Consider the following 21,333-nt stretch of genomic DNA (forward strand, 5'->3'; position numbering starts at 1 on the left):
GCTCCCAGAGTCCATTTGTATGCCAGAAATAAATACTGATCTACTCTCCAAGGTCCTATAGATTGCAGAGGCCTCCAGGTTGGGGGGGGGTTTGGATTAGTTCCATGCTGGCCTCTCAGTCAGATAGATTAGTTTTAAATGCTGTCTAATCTAGCCCTCTGTTGTAGAAGATGGGGAGCAGGGACATTTGTTTATCTTTAGTCTTATGTCCTACTTAGCTTCTGGATCTAGGAATAGGCCTGGCTTTGGTTCTCTTGATTTTTAGTATAGACTCCTGTCTCTCTCAGACCTTGCTTCCTTTCCATTTTCTGATTCTCCTCCTTTTAGGTCAGTGCCAGATACTTTTGTTTGTCTGGTATGTTTTTTATTTTGAATTTATGATTTCTATGTAAATAAAACAAACATTTCCTTTTTCAGAATGCCTTGAAAGTATTAAAGAAAACAAAGCAAATGTTTCTAAGATATGTGAAGCTATAAACAAAACAGATGAGGAAATTGCTTATTACTATAAACATAGTAAAGAAATCAAAGACTGCTGCAGTAAGTAAGTATTTGACAAAAATGATGTTTCATTTATTATCGTTTGATATTTTTACTCAAGATTTTAGAGTTTTTAGCAGAAAATGTTGAGTTGGGAATGTACGCAATGGTAGAGCACTTGCCTAACATGTGCGAGGCCCTTGTTTTGATTACCGCAGACAAACAAACATCCTATTTTAGAGTCACAGTGTTCTCGCTGGCCCCCTTTTCTTCCTGCCCTCCCTTATCTTCCTCTTCCTTCTACTTATTCCCTCCCCATCAGTTGAACCCAAGGCCTTTTGCATTCTTCCCTCCTACTGAACCAAACCCCAATTCCCAAGTTAGTATCCATATTAACAAAATAGTCAAGTCAGAATACTAGTTATATGCAAATGCAGAGGGATTTCCAGAAGATTCAACAGAAAAGCAGAAACAAAGGTTATAATTCAGTGAGATTATGTATTAATCTGAACAGAATTTTGTAAACTGAGAGTGTTGGCACATGCTTGTATCCTAGCACTTGGGAGTTAGAGGCAGAAAAATCAGAAATTCAAGGTTGTCTTCAGTGATATATAGTTCTAGGCCAAGTTGAGATTTATAAGATCCTGTCTACAAATAAACAAATGATTTTGAGTATAAGCTTGGTATGTAAAATTGCTATTGATCTTTGACTTTCAAAGGTCTTAGATTTCTGTAAGAATTTAACCTGTGGACTGAAGAGATGACCCAGCAGTTAAGAGCATTCACTGCTTTTGCAGGGGCTCAGGGTCAGTCCCCAGAACCCACATGGTGGCTCAGAACTGGCTGTAACTCCAGTCCCAGGGTTCCAATGCCCTCTCTGGCCTCCATGGGCACTGAATGTATTTAGTACACAGACCAATATTAAGGCAAAACACCCATACACATTAAAAAAAATCAACCTGGCCAGGCGGTGGTGGCGCACGCCTTTAATCCCAGCACTTGGGAGGCAGAGGCAGGCGGATCTCTGTAAGTTCGTGACCAGGCTGGACTGACAGCCTCCAAAACAATACAGAGAAACCCTGTCTGGTAAAAACCAAAAACCAAAAAAAAAAAAAAAAAATCAACCTAAAAAGTTTCAGGATAAAGACTTCTTTTAAGAAATAAATCTTTGTGTTTATTCACTTATATGTTACTTTACTTGGTTGTAGTTGAATTGAGTTTCTTGTTTAACATTTTAACTGTAGGAGAACACTGTATAAAAATAACTCTTAATATATAACAGAGGTTTTATTAGTTTAGTTATATAATTATTACTGAACAATCAACAGTCAATGAAATTATGACATCTATGTTTGACATGGAAAGAAGTTAACAGTAATTACAAATTGAACAAAGCAGATAATAAAACATCATTTATAGTGTGAACCCAACTAAATTGTATACCTGTATTTCCAAAATTAGGAAACTTCATAGGTTGTCTATTAAAAGGCTTGTAGTGAATATTTCCTTAGTGATCACTGTGAGCATTCTTAAATGCTCAGAATATATGTTTATGTAATCTTTGAACCTCTAAATCTATTCTGGAGAATATTTTCTGAGAATTGATCAGAAATCTAAACAAACGTTTAAGTAAAAGTTCCGCTCAGCAAATGATAAAAGAAGATAAGTTGTTATGTGTGATTATGATCTCAATATTGTTAAAATATGATAGTATTAAAATCTGGAGATAACTTATTAAAGTAATAATACTAGTTACTTAATATTAAGAATGTGGATAGTGGTGATACATGCCTTTAATCCCAGCAGAGGCAGGCGGATCCCCTGAGTTGAGGCCAGCCTGATCTGCAGAACAAGTTCAAGACAACCAGGGCTGTTACGCAGAGTAACCCTGTCTTGGAAAAAATTTTTAAAAAATTAAAAATTAAGGAAAAATGTGGATAATTATTTTTCTATATATACTTTTTCTGTACTTATAAAATGGTTATGCTTAATTTTTGAATTTGAAAAATATTAGAAAACAGAAAATACTCACATTTCATTTAGAACAGAGGTACCATTGTATACAGTAATTTTAGATTTATTTTTCATTTTGGAAATATTTTTCAAGTTGTGCAATAAAATAGAAAGCATAAGTTAGATACTCATTTTATCCATACTGTCTGATTTTATAATTCATTTTGATCTAGTTTCTTTAATCTCAAAAGAGCATAGAAATCTAAGAGTCAATGAAGAAAAAAAAACTTCTCTTTAGACCTTTTCCTAGCTCTTTAAATATTTATGCTGAGCTAAGTGATGGTGGCACATGCCTTTAATCCCAGCACTTGAGGGAGGGAGAGGCAGGCATATCTCTGTGAGTTCGAGGCCAGCATGGTTTTTAAAGGTAATTACAGGACAGTCAGAGCTATATAGAGAAATCCTGTGCCGAAATAACAAAAACAAACACAATCAAGCAAACAAAAAAGCCCCCCAAAACGAGAAAACTTGTTAATGAAGAATTTCTTTGCTAAAATCACAAAACTGATGAGGAAGGATGACTAACATTGGGGTATTAATATAAGAACATTAATAGAATATACAATAGAAATGTCCCAGTAATACACAGTTTAACCTGTACTTCTCTAGTAATGAGAAGAAGTTTTAAGTAAAATTTAGTAAGTATTAATATTTCGGTATATGGGCACATTAATAATGATAAGTGGTGGTTATAGGATATTACTATATTTTTTTAATGGGAACTTACTTTCACTAGAAAGAGAATGATTAGTTTTTCTTTAAATAATTGCATTCTTTTTTATTTATTTACTGTTATTTTATGTGCATTGGTGTTTTGCCATGGTTGTTGTGTCCCCTGGAACCCTGAATAGGAACAGGAATTATAGACAGCTGTGAGCTGCCATGTGGGTGCTAGGAATTGAACCAGGTCCTCTGGAAGAACAGTCAATGCTCTTAACCACTGAGCCATCTCTCCAGCCCCATGATTACATTCTTTTTTGTTCCTATACCCATCCCACTATATTCATTTATCACTTTGAGATAGTAATCACATTGAGATGGTAATAATAACTATGATTTTTTTCCATAGCTGGAAGTCAACATGTGATGTTTTTCATAAACATGAAGATTACATGCAAGACCAACTTACTGTTTTCCAAGAAACCAGTGAAAAAGACAAGTACAGTATATATGTATATATAGTATATTAAGTATATCAGTTTCATAAATTAATATTATCAGGACATGCTGTGTAAGAATGGTAATTGAAAAATGTAGCAGATTTGTATTTTAAGAGAGTTTTAAGTAAATGGATGCTGTGTACCATTTTAAGTCTATTTATTATAAATCTCCATTTAATTTTTGTGTGTGTTCAGATACTGCCTCAGATATAAACTATTTCTCAGCAGCAACTATTGCAGCAGAATCATTTAATGTTCCTTTTAGGAAACCATATAGAGCTAGCTCATGAAAATGTGAGGATATTGACTTTTTTGGAAAGCTGGAAATTATAGAAACATAATTGGGTGAAAACAATACTTTCATTTAAAATCAAGTAAAATTTTTGAAAAAATTTAGATTAGCATACAAAATAATGGTATTGATCTCAGCATGTTTGCACATGTGTGCCATACCTTGCTCTCATTTGCTTCCTTCCCTCATTACTCTCCTCTATGCTCCCTCCCCACCTCCAGCTCCTGTCTATCGGTCCATTAGTAAGCTCCCCTCCTGTTTCCTTAAAACATTACTATTTCCCACCTCTCCCTCCCCTTTTTAGTTTTGTTAGCCACACACATACATCTACATATAAAAACACACACACATTGAAATCTAGGTCCTACATATAATAAACCTGTAATCCTTTATTTTCTATGATGAGTCCTCAAAGAAGTAAAGATGAAAGTTATAGATTTGGAGTGGCTGTCATTAGAAATCATGAAAAATTGTAACATGTCTCAAGGAAATGTATGGAGCAAAACCAGGAGCATGATGGTTTGAGTGAGAATGGCCCCAAAGGCTCATATGTTTGAATACTTGGTAAACTGTTTGGGAAGATTTGGCAGCTGTGGCCTTGTTGGAGGGTGTGTCCTTAGGGGTGGGCTTTGAGGTTTCAAAACCCCAAGGCCATTCCTAATTAGCTGGCTCTCTCTCTCTGCCTTGTGCTTGTGGATGAGATGTGCAAGCTTTCTGCTACTCCTCCAGAGCTTTGCTTGACTGGCTGGTTCCCATGATGATCATGGACTCTAACTCTCTAGAGCTGTCATCCCCCTATAAACTCTCCTATAAGTTGCCTTGGTTATGTTGTCTCTTTACAGCAATAGAAAAGTAACTAAGACAAAGAGTGAATTAGAGTATACCATCTGAAGGCAGAAAATGGAAAAGGAAACTGTTAGGCTGGTCTTTATAGACTCTGCTTCATTCCTCAAAGAATTTGTAGTGGTCTATATAATGATATGTGGCTTTTCAAATCAAGGCTTCCAGGAAGTAAGGATAATGTAGAAAAAACCTTTGATGAGATAGAAATCTACACAGGTGGTCCTGCATATTTTATTGGATATAGGTGCATATTAGACTTAAAATTACTAATAGTCAAGGCTTTGTAGAAATGTCATTAGTTTGGAACTCAAAACTATTAATTTAAAAAACAGTTCTGTTGCCTAAGATGAGTTGGTTTTCCTAAAGCGCCAAAGAAATTTCTTTTCTAGGTCTTCAAAAAGAGGAAATGGGTAATTATTTGTGTGCGTGCTCATGCATGTGTACTAATATCATTTAAATGCAATTCATAGTCATTTAGGATTTTTTAAAAGGATGTATTTATTTATTTGTTTGTTTATTTGTGTCTGCATGTATGTCTGTGCACTACAAGTGTACCTGGTGTCTCTGGAGGTCAGAAGAGGACATTGGAGTTAGAATTATAGAGTTGTGAAGGAAACCTAGATAACCACTGAGACATCTCTCTAGCCCCCATTTACATATGTGTGTATAATTTTTTTTTGTTTTTTGTTTTTTTTCAAGACAGGGTTTCTCTGTATTGCTTTGGAGGCTGTCCTGAAACTCGCTCTCTAGACCAGGCTGGTCTTGAACTTACAGAGATCTGCTTGCCTCTGCCTCCCAAGTGCTAGGACTAAAGGCGTGTGCCACCTACGCCTGGCTGTGTGTGTATATAATTTTTAAGAGAAATGTTTCAGTGAAAAGCTAAAGCAAATCAATCCAAATATATATTTTTAAAATAGTGTTTATTCTATATACCTTTCAAGATAAACAGAAGTACTAAAGTAAAGACAGTTGTTTGTTTTCTAAACCAGCCACACAGATAATTTGAATTGGTGACTCACTATCAGACATTTGAAAAAAGAAATGAACTAATACACCAGCCAGACTTCCTTCTCCAGACATGGCTTCACTATGTACTCTCAACTAGCTTCCAACTTGGTGTATAGCCCACCTTTACTTCAAACTCTAAATTCTCTCAGCTCACTCTTCCAGTTGCTTAGTGCTAGTCTCCTATTCCTGCCTACGGCATTTATGAAAATTAATATTGCTACTAAAAGGTGTGATAATAATGACTCTTCTTAGATCAGAACTTAAGATGTGGTCTGCTGGAATTACTATATGGATTATGTTAGAAGTATGTTAAGCCATAAATATATTTAATGAACAAGATGGGTGTATGCTAATCTCATATGGTATGTTAGCTTGCTTAAAGGTATTCTAGTCCCTTATGCTATTTTCCCAAGTCGCTCCAAGTAATAAGTGATTAATTAGCAAATACAAAGTTTGAAAAAGCTTATTTAGAGGCTCAATTTCCACATCTTGTTAAAGAGGACAGAGTTTAGTAATAGTGTTTTGTAGACATGATAGGACTGCCACAGTTATGAAGAACAGTTGTGGTTGCCTGCACACTATCGCGACAGTCAGTATTCTAGCATGGAGTGGAAAGGAGGTTCATGAGCCTCACCCACACCTGAGGAGTTACAGATAATTGATGGCTTCTGTGGTACAGGGAGTCAGTTTTCTTTAAGCAGGTAGCTTCTGGTAGGTTGACCATGCTCCAGGGGATGGCCCCGCACCCAGAAATACATGGACAGGACAAACTAGAGTCGACGGACTAATAATTAACAAAAAGAAGACACAATATCGGGGGTGGTGGGAAGGTGGAGATGGATCTGTGAGGAATTCAGGGTGAATATAATCAAAATACATTGCATGAAATTCTCAAAGAATGTCGTTAAAATGATGGGAATGGATGATAAATTGAAGAGGACTAAGGCGTGAAATAAATAGTTCAGGTAATAAAACAGTTATGGTGGAGCCGTTAAAGAGAGTTTGAAAGACTTTACTTCAAGGAAGTAAAGATGAATAAATAATTGCATTTATGCTTAATGGAATAGACTCTAATAAATTCTTTTCATTTTAACAGAAAAATGTATCATGGTTATATATGTCAGTATGAAGATGTTTTGAAACAATACCAACTAAAATACTCAGAAACATGTTTTTCATATAAATATTATGAGAAGAAAAAAGAACACGAAGAAATTCAAAACAGAGTGTTGGCATGTAATGAACAACTGAAACAGAATGAAACTATTCTTATGGAACTTCTAGGTATTAACATATTTATTATATGCTGCTTTAGATACAGCATTTTTACAATTACAAGAATATAATCATTCTAAACTACAAATTTGTTTTCCAGTGCCTGCTCCATTCCCGTCACTTACTAAATGGACATTATGCATGTATCCACAACAGATTTTACTTATAATTTTATTAGATAAGTATAATTTTTGTTTTTAATTGTTAATATGCTTTCCTGTTGAGAATCTCATAGATTTGTTTTCAGTTTACCTCAGATTTTAAAGATCTTAGATTTTAAAAGTCTTTAACTCAGATTTCTGGGTTTAGTTTCTGTATATATCCATGTGATCAAAAGCAAATAGCTTCAGAGAAAATAAAATGACATATGAATCTGGCTTTAAAGTGGCAACCAAACAAAGGATTTTATCTTTTTCTGTCTTTTAAAAAGTCCCAGATGAATTGATTATTAATTACTCTTTAAAACAGAAGGTAGTAAGGAAGTGATTCATAATTACTCATTTTGAAATGTATTGAATTTCCTTGGAAAGAACTTGGAGATTAGCATGAAAAGTAGACACATAAATAAATCTGATAAGTACTACTATAGTAGACAGTTACATAATTCTTAAATGGCTTAAGTCTCAACTGTTTATCAGAGATCTTCCCTAATAATGAACTTAAAGCTTAATCTTATTTCAACCTTTAGAATTCTTTATATGCTTTCTTATTGGATTATAACTCCACTGTTCACGATGTCTTCTTTATCCATACATTCTGTTTTGTTCCCATACCCAAACCATCATTTTAATGCCTCTGCTGCTTGCTTTCTGTGTTTTGATTTTAGACTTTCTTTTTTTTTAGTTTTTTTATTTGCTGTGCTTTAAATTCTCAGTGAGAAGGGTTGGAGAGTGGTAGGTAATTTAAGATTCAACCAGAGTTTAAGGGATTGAATATGATTTAGGATGACATACAAAGTTTGAATGACAAAATGAGGTAGGTGGAGGTAGGACGAATTGAAGGTTAGGATTTAAGTATTTATATGTAAAATTTTAAATAGACACTTTTGGTAATAACATTTGATAGAACACTCACTTGAAATTTTGGTTGTAGCATACAAATTATACATGTTATAAGGCAAGAAAGGAAAGGACTAAAAAAAGTTTCCTAAGAGTTTTATTAATGGTTTATTATTCTAATCAGTCCTTAGTTCTCCTAAAATGTAACTTAAGAAGTTATATTATTTAATAATCTCACAGAATGTCTATTAATAGCTGAGAAATACTCTATAGATATAAATTATTTCAAACAGGAAGCCCAGATGGAAGCTTTTGTCAGTTATACAGGATAGTTGATGAACATTATGGATAAAGGAAAGGGAAATTTAGTGGATTTTTAATGTTGAGAATGGAATAAATAAATGATAGAAGAGTAAGTTAAATTTCTTCTTGAATTGATTATATTTTATTAGTTATACCAAATGACACAATGAACTTGCATAGAAAAAGATCAGAGTTCTACCTTGCAAAAATATTTTATTGAAAGAAAAAAATACCAACACGTATTCTCAATAGAATAAGTTCATTAATATACTATAGGTAAACTATTTATATTAGCATGTTACCTGCTTTTTCAGATACCGATTATCAATGTTACTTTTGTAGAAAATAAATAATCATATATTATTTGTTATACAGTAAATAATGTGTATTAATTATATATAAAAGTAAAATTTATTTCATGCCTGTTCCTTAACATAAAAAGAGTTAATTTGAGATATAAAACACAAGACATTCTTAAATGTGCCAACGATTTTACCAAGAGATCATTTGAATTGGAGAAAGAAGCAGGTGATATGGAAATAGAAATTAATTCTTTAAACAAGGTATACATATATATTATATTTTAATATATTGTTAATGTGTAAATAAGATGATAATGTTAGCCTGCAGTCCTAGAAAAGCTGTTTTTAAAGACAACTTAAATATGGAGAGAGGTCAATTTATTTGCCTTAGTGAAGCCAAAATGCATTTCAGGATCTGAACCTACTTAACTCTTACTTTGGGGGAATAGTTTGGATTTCTTTGAGGTATGAGGAAAGATGAAGAAAGAATAGGATGTAACTTAGTCGTAAGAATTGATTAATTTTGTTCAGTGAAGGGTCAAACCTAGGTACCTGTGCTTGTTAGACAACTGCATTACTGGATGCACCCTCAGCCAGAATTTAAAGAATAACAGTGTCTGTGAAAGAGGGAACAAAATAGTAAATAGTTTCAGGATTTGGAAAAACTTATGGTTTATAATATTTAGAGAACTAGGGTAAAAATAGTTTTTAGGATTTTCTGGAATATATTTTAGTATCATCCCTTGAGTTGTTGGGTTTCTTAATTTAGATTTTATTTTCCTTGTTTGAGTATTTTTTCCTACATGTATGTGTACTACATGCATGGTTGGTGACTGTGGAGGTGAAAAGAGGCATCAGACTCCCTAGAACTGGAGTTATGGGTGGTTATGAGCCATCATATAAGTGCTGAGAACTGAACCTGGGTCCCCTGCAAGAATAGCAGGTGCTCTTAACCATTAGCCATCTCACTAGCCATGACACAGCAGTTTTCACTGCATGCTACCAAAAATACAAATCGGAGTTTCTAGAAAAATATCATATGCATATCTGTTAAGAAAAGTGTATATATCTGGGCCTGGCGTGGTGGCACACGCCTTTAATCCCAGCACTCGGGAGGCAGAGGCAGTGAATCTCCGTGAGTTCGAGACCAGCTTGGTCTACAAGAGTTAGTTCCAGGACAACCTCCAAAGCTGACTACTGTGAAGGATCTGTCTGTCTGTCTCTGTCCGTCCTGTCCCTGTCCCATATCCATGCCCCGCCCCCCCCTGTGTGTGTGTGTGTGTGTGTGTGTGTGTGTGTGTGTGTGTGTGTGTGTGTGTGTGTGTGTGTCCAGACCAGAAGTCAACATTGGGTTATCTTCCTCAATTCCTCTTCACCTGAAACCGAAGTTCACCCATTTGGCTAACTGGACAGTGAGCTTGAGAGATCTGTCTATCTCCACCTCCTTAGTACTGGGATTACAGGCTCACACCCTTATACCTAGCTTATATGTGGGAACTGGGAATCTGTCCTTAAGCTTTCAGGGCAAGCACTTTGCTCACTAAGTTCTCTCTTTCTTTAAATTCCAGGCAATGTTTCTACCATAGTCTTCCAAGTGCTAAGGATTGTGTGAGCCATCATGAAGCTAATTATTTTGATTTTTCTTGTTTTTCTTTTTAGCGAATTGCAAGACTTTTTGAAAGTAAGAATTTTTCAGAAGCTGTGGAAGAAAAGAATAAAAATACAGAGAAGAGAAAAGAATTTAAAGAAAGGTATAGTTAAATTTTTAACTGAATTTAATGTGCAGATATTCTGCAGCTAAAATTTTGAGTTGTATCTGATATAATTTTATGCAAACTACTTTTCTATTAATTTTATGAAAATATTATTTATCTAAATGTTATGGACTAATATCCAAAACTGCTTGTTGTTTAGGAAGACCAAAGACAACATACAGCAAGAAATAGGGTAAGATCAACTCATCTGTTCTTTTTGTTGTTGTAGCCCAGGCTGTCCTGGAACTCACTTTGTAGATGAGAATGCCCTTGAACACACAGAGATCTATCTGCTTGCCTCTGTCTCCCAAGTTCACCTGTTCTGTAACCTGTCAGTGTACAAAAAATGTTTTCAGTTTCTGTGGTAGGACTGCAAGAGTTAAACAATAGAGAAGCAATGATTTTACCCTTTTTTTCCCTTGACTAGTCACCTGCTTGACTAGATCCTCCTTTACTTCAGAGAGTGAAGATGAGAGTTCACATTCTGAATCTGCAGCATTGTATATTTTCATTGATACTTGTAGAGACACTACAAGGCATCAGTGAGGCATTACTATAGGAAAGGAAAATATTTTTACTGTTGCTGTTTCTAATCAACTTTCTTCTTTTTGGTTTCTGCATATAACCATTTTTGTTGTTATTAAATTTCACTCCTTAGACTCTGTTACCTTTACCCTAATTTATTCCCAACAAACTGCCCTTCTGAGTTAGTTTCCCTGATCCTATTTCTTTGGAACTGTTATATTTATGCCTCCACTCCTATGTATTGCCTCATGACAGTTTGCCATTAATTTTATGATGAAATTTCCTTAAGTTTTCAACCTAAGAAAAGAAAACAACAATATACTTTGATTGTTAATGTTTGTGATGTTGAGTTTATTTGTAAAACTCTGAAGGAAGAAATAAATAATACTTTTACTCTCATACCTTAATGCAGAAATTATAGCTACAGTGTGTAATAAATGCTAAGTTAAGATGGAAAAGAAATTAAGTATCTGTATGTTTCTATGTATAGGAAAAGGTATAATATATGTAAGCTTTGGTACTAGCTGTGGCTTGGGTAGCTACTGAGGGTTGAGGGTCATAGAATATAAATCTTCTGTTCACAAAGAGAATAACGTGTTTTTGATAGTGTTTATACTCATTTGATTTAGAAAAAACTCAGTGACGTTATTCTTACACTTAGAAGACGCATTTATGATTACAATGTTGCTTTAATAATTTCTGTATTAATGGTAGTTGATTTGTTTCTAAATAAATCTTTTTAAAATTTGAAGTACTCTGAAATCTAAAACCTGCTATTTATAATGAAAGTGTATAAAGTGGTTTTAGTCTTTTAAAAAACGATTATGTTTTAAAGGAAGCGTGTGGTACATGGAAAAGAGCATTGGACTTAATTAGAATGATATTGGCACTACTTACTACCAAGTGATTTAACACTGTGATAAAATCTGTTAAATGCTCTGCAAGCCCAGCATCATGATCTGCAAAAATGAAGAATTTTAACTATATAGTATCTAAATGTCCCTTCTGGGTTTAAATTTTAATTTTTACTTACCTAATAGTGAATGTAAACTCTTCTCTTCAGAATTTTTGAAAAAGATGATCATGTATTGAATAGATTCTCTCAAAGTAGCCAGTTGTTACTACCTTGTGAGTCTCAGAAATTTGGAAGACTAGTAAAGATGCATTCTTCAGAACCAAGAGTTACAGGTACAGCATTTGTTTATCATTCAGAAACCTCATTTTTCTTGACAGAGAGGAAATAAAAGTAATTTTAGTTATCACCTGGTTTAAGAAATGACAAACAATATTGAAGAGCTGTAGGCATAGGAAATATCATTTTAGTTCTTTCATTTTTGAGAAGGAAATCATTGTGTAATGTTTTTAAAAGTGTTACAGTCTGGTAGCACAAATGTCAGAAGAGGATGACTAGCTAGCTCTACAGTAAAGGGATAGCTGTTGTAATATAGTGATGGTCATTGAAATGTTTAAATTGGATTTAACTCAATAGTCTGAAGATTAATCATATTGTATTACTTTGACTATACTGTTTTAATTTTTCATTAATATCACTACTCTGACTTCTTTGGTAATCAATTTTAAGAGAGTAGTTTTGTCACTTGACTATTTTGTCATTTCACATTCATGGTTATTGTAATAACTAGTATACAGTAGTAAATTAAAAGGTTTGAAATAATTTCATATTTTAAGTTAAATACTCTTATAAACTTGATTTTCCAAAGTATAAAATGTGACTAAATGCTGGAGAGATAAGGGCTAGGCCTGGGTGTGTAACTCAGTGGCAGAGTGTGAGCTTAGCATATATGGGACAATGGGTTTGAGATTATGTTTGGTTTTGTCTTCAGAATTAATTTGATGTAACATTTAATCTAGATAAAAAAGAAGAAAATTCAATCAGTCAGTCAAAGTTTGCTAGTAGTGATTTGAAACAAAAAGAAAATGATTCACAGGTATGTATTTTTGTTTTCTAATAGCATAAATGTTTGCATTGAATGAGATAATAAATATAGATAGGATACAAGGATGTATGGGTACATACTAAATTTACCAGTACTATTATCTCATGGTCTAAAACATTTAATAAGAGTTTCAATATGACAATCAATATAAATATCACATAAAATATTTTTTTAAATGCCAAGTCTAGTAGTTAGTAGATCAGAACTTTTGGGAAATAGCTGCTAAATCCTTCACTACAGTACTGATTGTACAGGCTGTACCTACAGCACTGTTTCATAGGGATTTCTGTCACTAAAAAAATACAAGAGGGGCTGGAGAGATGGCTCAGAGCACTGACTGCTCTTCCAGAGGTCTTGAGTTCAATTCCCAGCAACCACATGGTGGCTGACAACCATCTACAATTCAATCTGGTGTATATGTAATAAATAAATAAATCTTTAAAAAAATACAAGAGATAATGAACTTTTTTTCTTGTTTTTTTTTTTTTTTGACACAGAGTTTCTCTGTGTAACAGCCTTTGCTGTTCTGGAACTCTCTTTATAGGCCAGGCTGACCTTGAACTCACAATAATCTGACTGCCTCTGCATCCTGAGTGCTGAGATTAAAGGCATGCACAAACAGTCCCAGAGACAATTAATTTATAAAGAGAAAAAATGTGACTCCTGTAACAATATAGGTTGTTGTTATTACTCTTGGTTGACTCCCAGAGCTTAAACGTTCATGACCCTATTGCTGAAAATACCATACATTTCCAGTACACAACTTGGAAGAATTGAGCTGAATCTGACCTGGAAGTTTCCCTGCTGAAAACTAGTTCTCTTAGTATTCAAAGATGCTATTTAAGCTGCAAAGGGAGAAAAGCAAATAATGTTCCCGCCTAGCAATAAGGCCTATGAACTACAACAATGAGGTGTTCATCACTCTGCTTTATTCCATTGAAACAAGGTCTCTCACTGAATGCGAAGCTGGGTATTTCAGATAGCTGACTGGCCATTGAGCTCCTTTGACCTGACTGTTCTGCCCCCCATGCCCAGCTTTCATGTGGGTACTGAGAATTCAAACTCAGGTCCTCATATGCACAGCAAGTATACTTACCAAAAGCCATTTCCCTAGTCCCTGGGCAGAGACAGAGACAGAGACAGGGTCTTGAGATATAGTGTAGACTGGCCTCAAATTCAATTTCCTCTTGCCTCTGCCCTGTAAGTACTGGGATTATAGGCCTGCGTGAAAACACTCTCTCTCTCTCTCTCTCTCTCTCTCTCTCTCTAGGATTATAGGCCTGCATGACCACACACACACACACACCCCTACCTTATCTTAACTAATTCTAAATAATTGCTGTCTTGTCATAATGAAAAATAGAAGTCAAACAAAAAGAACCATTTTCACCACAGTGGTACATACCTTTACTTACAACACTTACAAAACAGAGGCTACCAGATCTCTTGTGAGTTTTGAGGCCAGTCTGGTCTACGTAGAAAGTTCTAGACTAACTAGGGCTACATGGTACGTCCTGTCTCATGGAGGAGAAAAGAAGAGCCCTTTCCTGGGAAAACTAGCTGCCAAGGGAAAAGAAATTTACATTTCTAAATTATTTGTGGGATTACAGAAGTCAAAATAAAGTTTATAAGATTTAACAAAATAGTTTAAAACATGAAACAAACTAGTTCTCAGAGCAAAATGCATATTTAAAAATGAACATTAGAAAGTGAAAAAAATTAGATATCAAGTATTCTACTTAAAAATCTAAGAGAACAAAATTCATACATAGAAGTTAGTAAACAGAAAATCAAAAACTAGTGATACTAAAATGTTGGATTGATGAAACTGATCAAAAGCTAATGTACTTTAAATATTAATAAAGTGCCAGCAATTTAAATAGCCCTTCTTCCCCCAAAACAAGGGAGACAAAAGGTAAAATAAGTGTGTTTATCTTTTGGATCACCCGAAATACTGAAAATAATATTTTTAAACACACTGAGAGAATACTATGTAAGACTTTTTACCTTTAAATTTGGGGTGAGATGGATATTTTTGTAAGACAATTTAAGTTATAAACAGACTGAAAAGTAAATAAAAGGAAACACAAGTATATGGTCTCCTAGGCAAAACCAATGCAATCTCTAAGAGCCATTGTTAGTTACCCTTCTCCCTTCCTCCTCTCAGCATGTATACCTAGACTCAGGTTCTTGGGTGAACTCAGGAAAGCTTTCAGGATTGCATCAAGACTGCTCAGCCTTGATGCTACTGATATTTACTGACTTGTTAATTTTTTACATTTTTTTTTTGAGGCAGGATTTCTCTGTGTAGCTCTGGATGTCCTGGAACTCACTCTGTAGACCAGTCTGGCCTCGAACTCTAAGATCCACCTGCCTCTGCCTCCTAAGTGCTAGGACTAAAGGCTTGTACCACCATGCCCAGCTGCTACTGAAATTTTTTGACTAGATAAATTATTTGTTGTAGATAGAGGCCAGTAACACCCTACTTCTAAGTTAATGACAATTAAAAATATCTTCATATATTCTTACATGTTTTCTGACAGCAAAATTGTCCAACCACTGGGTTAAGTTTCTTTAAACAATTCTAAAATACAGAAAAATTGAGACTACTTGGAGAATTATCACAGAAAACCTGTTTGATAGCAAAGACATAGAAAAAAGAATTTATACAATCAATTTGAAGAATGAGCATAGCTGTAAAAATCTCAAAGTAAATATTTTAGTATAACATTAATAGAATAATAATCGTGGCCACCTCTGGGAAATGCAATGATCTTTGAAAATTAGGAAAATCTATTAATATAATTCATTGCATTTACACATTAGTAAAACATTTTAGTGTCCAACTTCTCAGAATTGAAGTTATAGACCGTATGATCTGCCACATGAGTATGTAAGCCACCAAGTGGGTGCTGGAAATCGAACCCAGGTCAGTTTTAACCATGGAGCCATCTTTCCAGCTCCATGTATGAGTGTGATACTTACTCTGTGTGTGTGTGTGTGTGTCTGTGTGTGTATCTCTGTGTGTGTGTGTTGTCTGTGATGTATCTTGACACGCATGTGAAGATCAGAAGATGAGTTTCAGGAGTCAGTTCTGCTTTCACCATGTCATTTCCAAGGATCAGATTCAAGTCATCAGGCTTGGCAGCCAGTACCTTTATCTGCTGAGCTATTTCTATCCCTCTCAAGAGAGACTTTTTGTTTGTTTTGAGATGGGGTTTCTCCTTGTAGCCCTGGCTGTCCTGGAACTCACTCTGTAAAAGGACTGTTGGACCAAGAGATCTGCCTGCCTCTACCTCCCTAAATTAAAAGGCCTGTGCTGCTATGCCCAGCTGAGAGAGGTTTTTAAAGAACCATAAGAAGATTCTCCAAGGACTGCCAGCCATCAAAAACTTCACTCACTTTGTGCTTGAACAGTAAAATATATTTCTTTGAGGCGTAGTTCACGTTCATAAAATTTACTATTTAGAAGGGTAATCTCAATGATTTTTAGCATATAGGTTGCACAACTGTCACCATTGATCCCAGAATATTTGTATCACCTCATATATGTTTTAAAAAGGATATAGAAATGAGGTAGTCAATAAATAATAATATATAACATTTGATTAGTGAATATGGATAAGATAGAATTTCTTTCTTATTTGAGACATGGTTTCTCTGTATTGTTTTGGAGCCTGTCCTGGAACTCACTCAGTAGACCAGGCTGGCCTCAAACTCACAAAGATCTACCTGTCTCTGCTTCCCGAGTACTGGGATTAAAGGTGTGTGTCACCAATGCCCCGCAAGATAGAATTTTTAAACTTTACCTTAAATGTAGGAATATCACAAATAGTTAACCATGAAATTATTTAAGAATCCTAAACCTTTTGGTTTCTCAGTCTATTTGCCTTTATGTTTCCTATGTAGTTCTTTCAGCTAATGTGTGTAGTTGTAGTTGTTGATAATGGTGTTGATGATGAGAATGAAATGCTAATATACTTAGAGATCCCAGCATAGCTATGATACATGATTATTATTTTATATAGGAAATCTAATGCTTAATTTCTTTCTTTCAGATACTTAATGACTCTGGTATGGATAGTTCCTCAAAAAGTTCACATGTTACAGCTGATAAAAATTCACAAGGTTTTATGCAATTCAGGTAATTGTTTAAAATAAGAAAATGCCCAAAGGGTTGGGGTATAGTTTAGTACTAGTGTATTTGTCTGCATTAAATTCCTAGCACTGCCTCCCCCAAAGAAAAGAAACATTATCCTCTCTGAGATAACTTGTAAATATTGACTCTGAAATAATAAAGATTACATTTGTTGCATTTTAGATTGAATCAATCAAATTACAGTCAATGGATTGATAAAGGACATACAGGTATTTACTGTTGATATATTTCCTACAGAACAAATTTTATCATTTTTTATACTAAATAAAATCTGAATGTTTTCATCTCTGGTTAATGGACATGTATGTGGTTCAAGAGTACATTTTTTATCAGAAAATGAAATGAATACATTGCCTTGTAGAAAATTTGGAAAACAGAAAAATATAAAAGAAACAAAATATCACTAACCAGACATAACTGACATAATACATGGTCTTTTTTCCTAATACACAGGTACATTTTGTTCTCTGCCCACAAAATTTGAATTATGCAATGTATGTAATTTATACTCCAGTTCCATACTTAACAATATACAGTCGTTACATTAAAAATAATGACATGAGTTTATTCTTTATATCATTAATTTTATTTGTAATGACCGTATAGTGTTCTACTGAATGAATATAGCAGATTTCAGCTACTCTGTCACATTGAATATTTTCTTGTTTCGAGTTTTTTGCTACTATAAATAATGCCTCCTATATTATTTTACATTATTTTTTGCTGCTTTGACTATTTTCTTTGGCTGAACATCATAGAAAGGTCATAAGATACATGTATGAGTTTATTTCCTCAAGATCAACTTAACTGTTGGAACTGTAGCATACAGATGTTTTCCAAATATCTGTATATGGTTTATATACGTGGATGTGTAGTTACAAAAGCATACACATATGAATATATGTTTGTATATTGTATATCATGTGAACGCACATGTTACTATTAATGAGTAATATTCTCTATATTATGCTTATATAGAAGTAAATTGGGGTGGAGAGACCACTAAGTGGTTAAGAGTACATCAGCTCTTCCAGAGGATTCAATTCAGTTCCTGGTACCTACAATGACAACTTACAACCACCTATGATGCCAATTCCAGGTCATTTGTTGACCTCTTCTGGTTTCCTTAGGCTGGTACACATATGGCCTACGTTCACTTAAATATATACCTATAAATAAAAATAAATCCCTAAAATATTTGTAGACATATTTTTTTAGAATAGTCATATTCTATTAGCCTGTTTTTCTCACTTATGTGGTTCAGCTAAAACAACATATGTATCCTATACAACTGAATACTCTCTTTGCTTTCTCCTAAGGAAAAAACATTATGCCTTCCTGTGCTTGTGATCTGCTCCAGCTGTGTATAATCCTCTTGATAAGCTAAGATGATTGTATTAGACAAGAAGGAGTAGCTAATCTCTTAAGAACAATGCACCTTTGACATAGAGATGTTGGGAAATATATATAATTGGCATCGTCCTACATGTGTTAAGCTAGTGTAATGAGGCTTCATACTCAAGAATAATTATTGTAATTATAATGTTAGCATTTTAGAAAAAACAAATACTTTCAACAATCCCTAAATCTATAATTTGAGGAAATTAATATGTGGTAAAAAGTAATAGTTGTGATTTAAATGCAAGAGGCAGCAGGTACAAAGCTTTCAGAAGATAGATTCTGAAATCTTTAAAGATTTATTTACCTTTGATTTACTTTTAATTATGTATATGTGTGTTCCAGAGTGTGGGGGTATGCACATGAGTTCAGGTGTCCACAGAGGCCAGAAGGAGGTGTTGGATTTGTAATACATAAAACTGCCCAAAGAGTGGATCTCTGTGAGTTCAAGGCTGGCCTGGGCCGACAGCCTCCAAAACAATACAGAGAAACCCTATCTCGTAAAACCAAAAGAAAAAAAAAACTGCCCAAAAAGTAATTCCACAAATTGTAAAGAACTTTTACAAACCAAGGGGATAAAAGCAGACAACTCAATTAGAATATGTTAGAATAGAGGCTTGGGGTGGCTTAGTAGGTAAAGCACTTGGTATACAAGTGTGGGGACCTCAGTTCAGATCCCTAGAACTCACATAAAGCTGGACGCAGTAGCATGTGTCTCTAATTTGTAGGTCAGCTACAAACAAGAAACCCTGTCTCAAACAAGATTAAACGCAGTAATTGAGAGTCAACACTGTCTTCTGATTTCCACATGTGCACACACACTCATGTATATGTGAATATCTACACAGACACATGTGCAAAGACAAAAATTAAAACTTGGCAAACAGAAATGTGATTTGCTACTTTAAAAAGAAACTTTTCTGGCAGGTGAACATGAAATGGTGCTTAAGCAATAATGGAACTGTAAAACTACAGTGAGATACTGTTACACATCTACCTGATTAGCAAATCTAAAAGCCAATGAATATTAATATTCATGAGAGTGTTGAGCAATAGGAACTCTCATAAGCAAGTGATATGAACTGTAACTAATAGATTACTGTGCACTGAAATCACCTAAGTAAGAGCTAATTTTTTGAGATTTCATAACTTTTACAATGGCTAGTTACCTCAGCCAAAATTGGTACAGCCATTTTGGAAACGTTTGACAACTGATATTGGGAGATACCTATATTCTGTGTCTCATAATTGCACCTTAGATACATACATAGAGAAATAGAAATATGGAATATATGTAAAAGAATGTCATTATATTGTTTCCAATACCCATTTGTTCTAGATTGCATCAATATATGGAATTTTTATGTCAGTAATGAGAAAACTATGTCTACATGCAATGATGTTTAGCATATGCTAAACAAAGAGAGAGATGTTTCATATATCTAAAGTAAACTATTTAATTTCATAATGAAATTGCATAAGTGAAGTAGTTTATTCTTGTTTAACAAATAGATGCTGAATGTGGAAATAAAGAGACACTAAGACAGCTAAGAGAATCCAAATGTACTCCACAGGTAAGCCAAAGGTTAGATCTTCAGTTTCTAAGTGAAGCATCCTAATTAAAAAATTCTGTGCCCATTTAAATTTTACATTTATTATAATGAAGAATATTTATATAGGATGTTAGGAACTTAGAAGTCAGGTTCTAGGAAGCTAGAAATTTTATTTTCTAGATTAAAAAATCCACAAAAATTTATATGATTAATTACCAAAAAGTTGTCACTCATAGGTAATGATACTTATTGAGAACGAAACCAATTCATGATTGAAGAAAATAATTTTGTTTGACATGATTGAATGATTTGTTATGTCAATTCAAGACCAGTGGTTGCCATGAAAGTATCTTGATAATATAGTATAGTGGAAAGCTTTAATGATGACAGATGCAGACTAAGATACCAATGGTTAAAATAAGAAATAATGAAGCAGTATTCTACTGTGAAGGAAATACAGGTAATGAACACATTATAATTTTTTATACAGACCCAAATTGTTTCTGTAATAGGATTTTTATAATCACATATGACAAATCTCTCTCTCTTTTTGTATGTGTGTGTGTGTACAAAACTGAGATAAAGGAGGTTCTCAATCTTTAATGTGGTCTAAAATTATAATGGCAAAACACACAAAGGCAAAGTAGGCAGTTGTTAATATTCACCTTAAAGCACAGTTACCTGAGATAACTTATGAAGAGAGATTTACTACCGTTTGTAGTCTGAGAGTTCATTATTAGTTGTCTCATTGCTTTTGGCCATTAGTGCACATATCATGGCGGAAGTGAAAAATGGAGTCAAATCCTTCATCTATAAGCAGGAATTGTTTTTAAAGAAGAAACCTCACAGTCCCCTTCAGAGCATACCACCCACCATGATCTAAAGAACTCCTAGACTCTACCTCGTAGATTCCTTACTACTTCCCAGTAATGCCAGGCTGGGTTTACACTTTCAACACAGATCCAGAGCATAGCATAAAGCAATAAATAAAATTGCTTAAAAGCAGATTTCCTTTTCAAGGAGTTAGCAGAGTATAATGTGGAAATTTTAAAAGAAAAACCACTCCTCAGTATTTTCCTTCAATTTCAGTACATCTTGGTTATCATTTACTTTTTTTTCATGTAAAAATATGAGAGATGAGGCTGGGAAGAAGAGAAGAATTGTCTGACAAAATAACTGGTTTTCTATTTTTGAGTATATGTGTCACTGTATCTGTTTCCTCATCTATGAAGGGATAACAGGTTAATGTGGTGCCTCCTACCTTATGCATTATATGGGTGTTCTTTCATTAAGTAGTAATAGTCATTGTGAA

General features: G+C 34.2%; 1 protein-coding gene across 1 annotated transcript in view; it reads left to right on the forward strand.

The window, feature by feature from the left end:
- The window catches only part of CUNH14orf39 (chromosome unknown C14orf39 homolog), a 32,515-nt gene that overhangs the window by 1,566 nt on the left and 9,616 nt on the right, over window positions 1-21,333 (forward strand). The window contains exons 3-13 of the mRNA XM_040743373.1: window positions 418-544; window positions 3,563-3,652; window positions 6,893-7,080; window positions 7,172-7,214; window positions 8,815-8,935; window positions 10,334-10,425; window positions 12,017-12,141; window positions 12,826-12,902; window positions 16,970-17,055; window positions 17,233-17,279; window positions 19,981-20,042. Coding sequence (XP_040599307.1) covers window positions 418-544; window positions 3,563-3,652; window positions 6,893-7,080; window positions 7,172-7,214; window positions 8,815-8,935; window positions 10,334-10,425; window positions 12,017-12,141; window positions 12,826-12,902; window positions 16,970-17,055; window positions 17,233-17,279; window positions 19,981-20,042 — 1,058 coding nt within the window. The remainder of the gene's footprint in view (window positions 1-417; window positions 545-3,562; window positions 3,653-6,892; window positions 7,081-7,171; window positions 7,215-8,814; window positions 8,936-10,333; window positions 10,426-12,016; window positions 12,142-12,825; window positions 12,903-16,969; window positions 17,056-17,232; window positions 17,280-19,980; window positions 20,043-21,333) is intronic.

This window comes from Mesocricetus auratus, unplaced genomic scaffold (assembly GCF_017639785.1).
Source record: "Mesocricetus auratus isolate SY011 unplaced genomic scaffold, BCM_Maur_2.0 Super-Scaffold_15014, whole genome shotgun sequence".
NCBI lineage: Eukaryota > Metazoa > Chordata > Mammalia > Rodentia > Cricetidae > Mesocricetus > Mesocricetus auratus.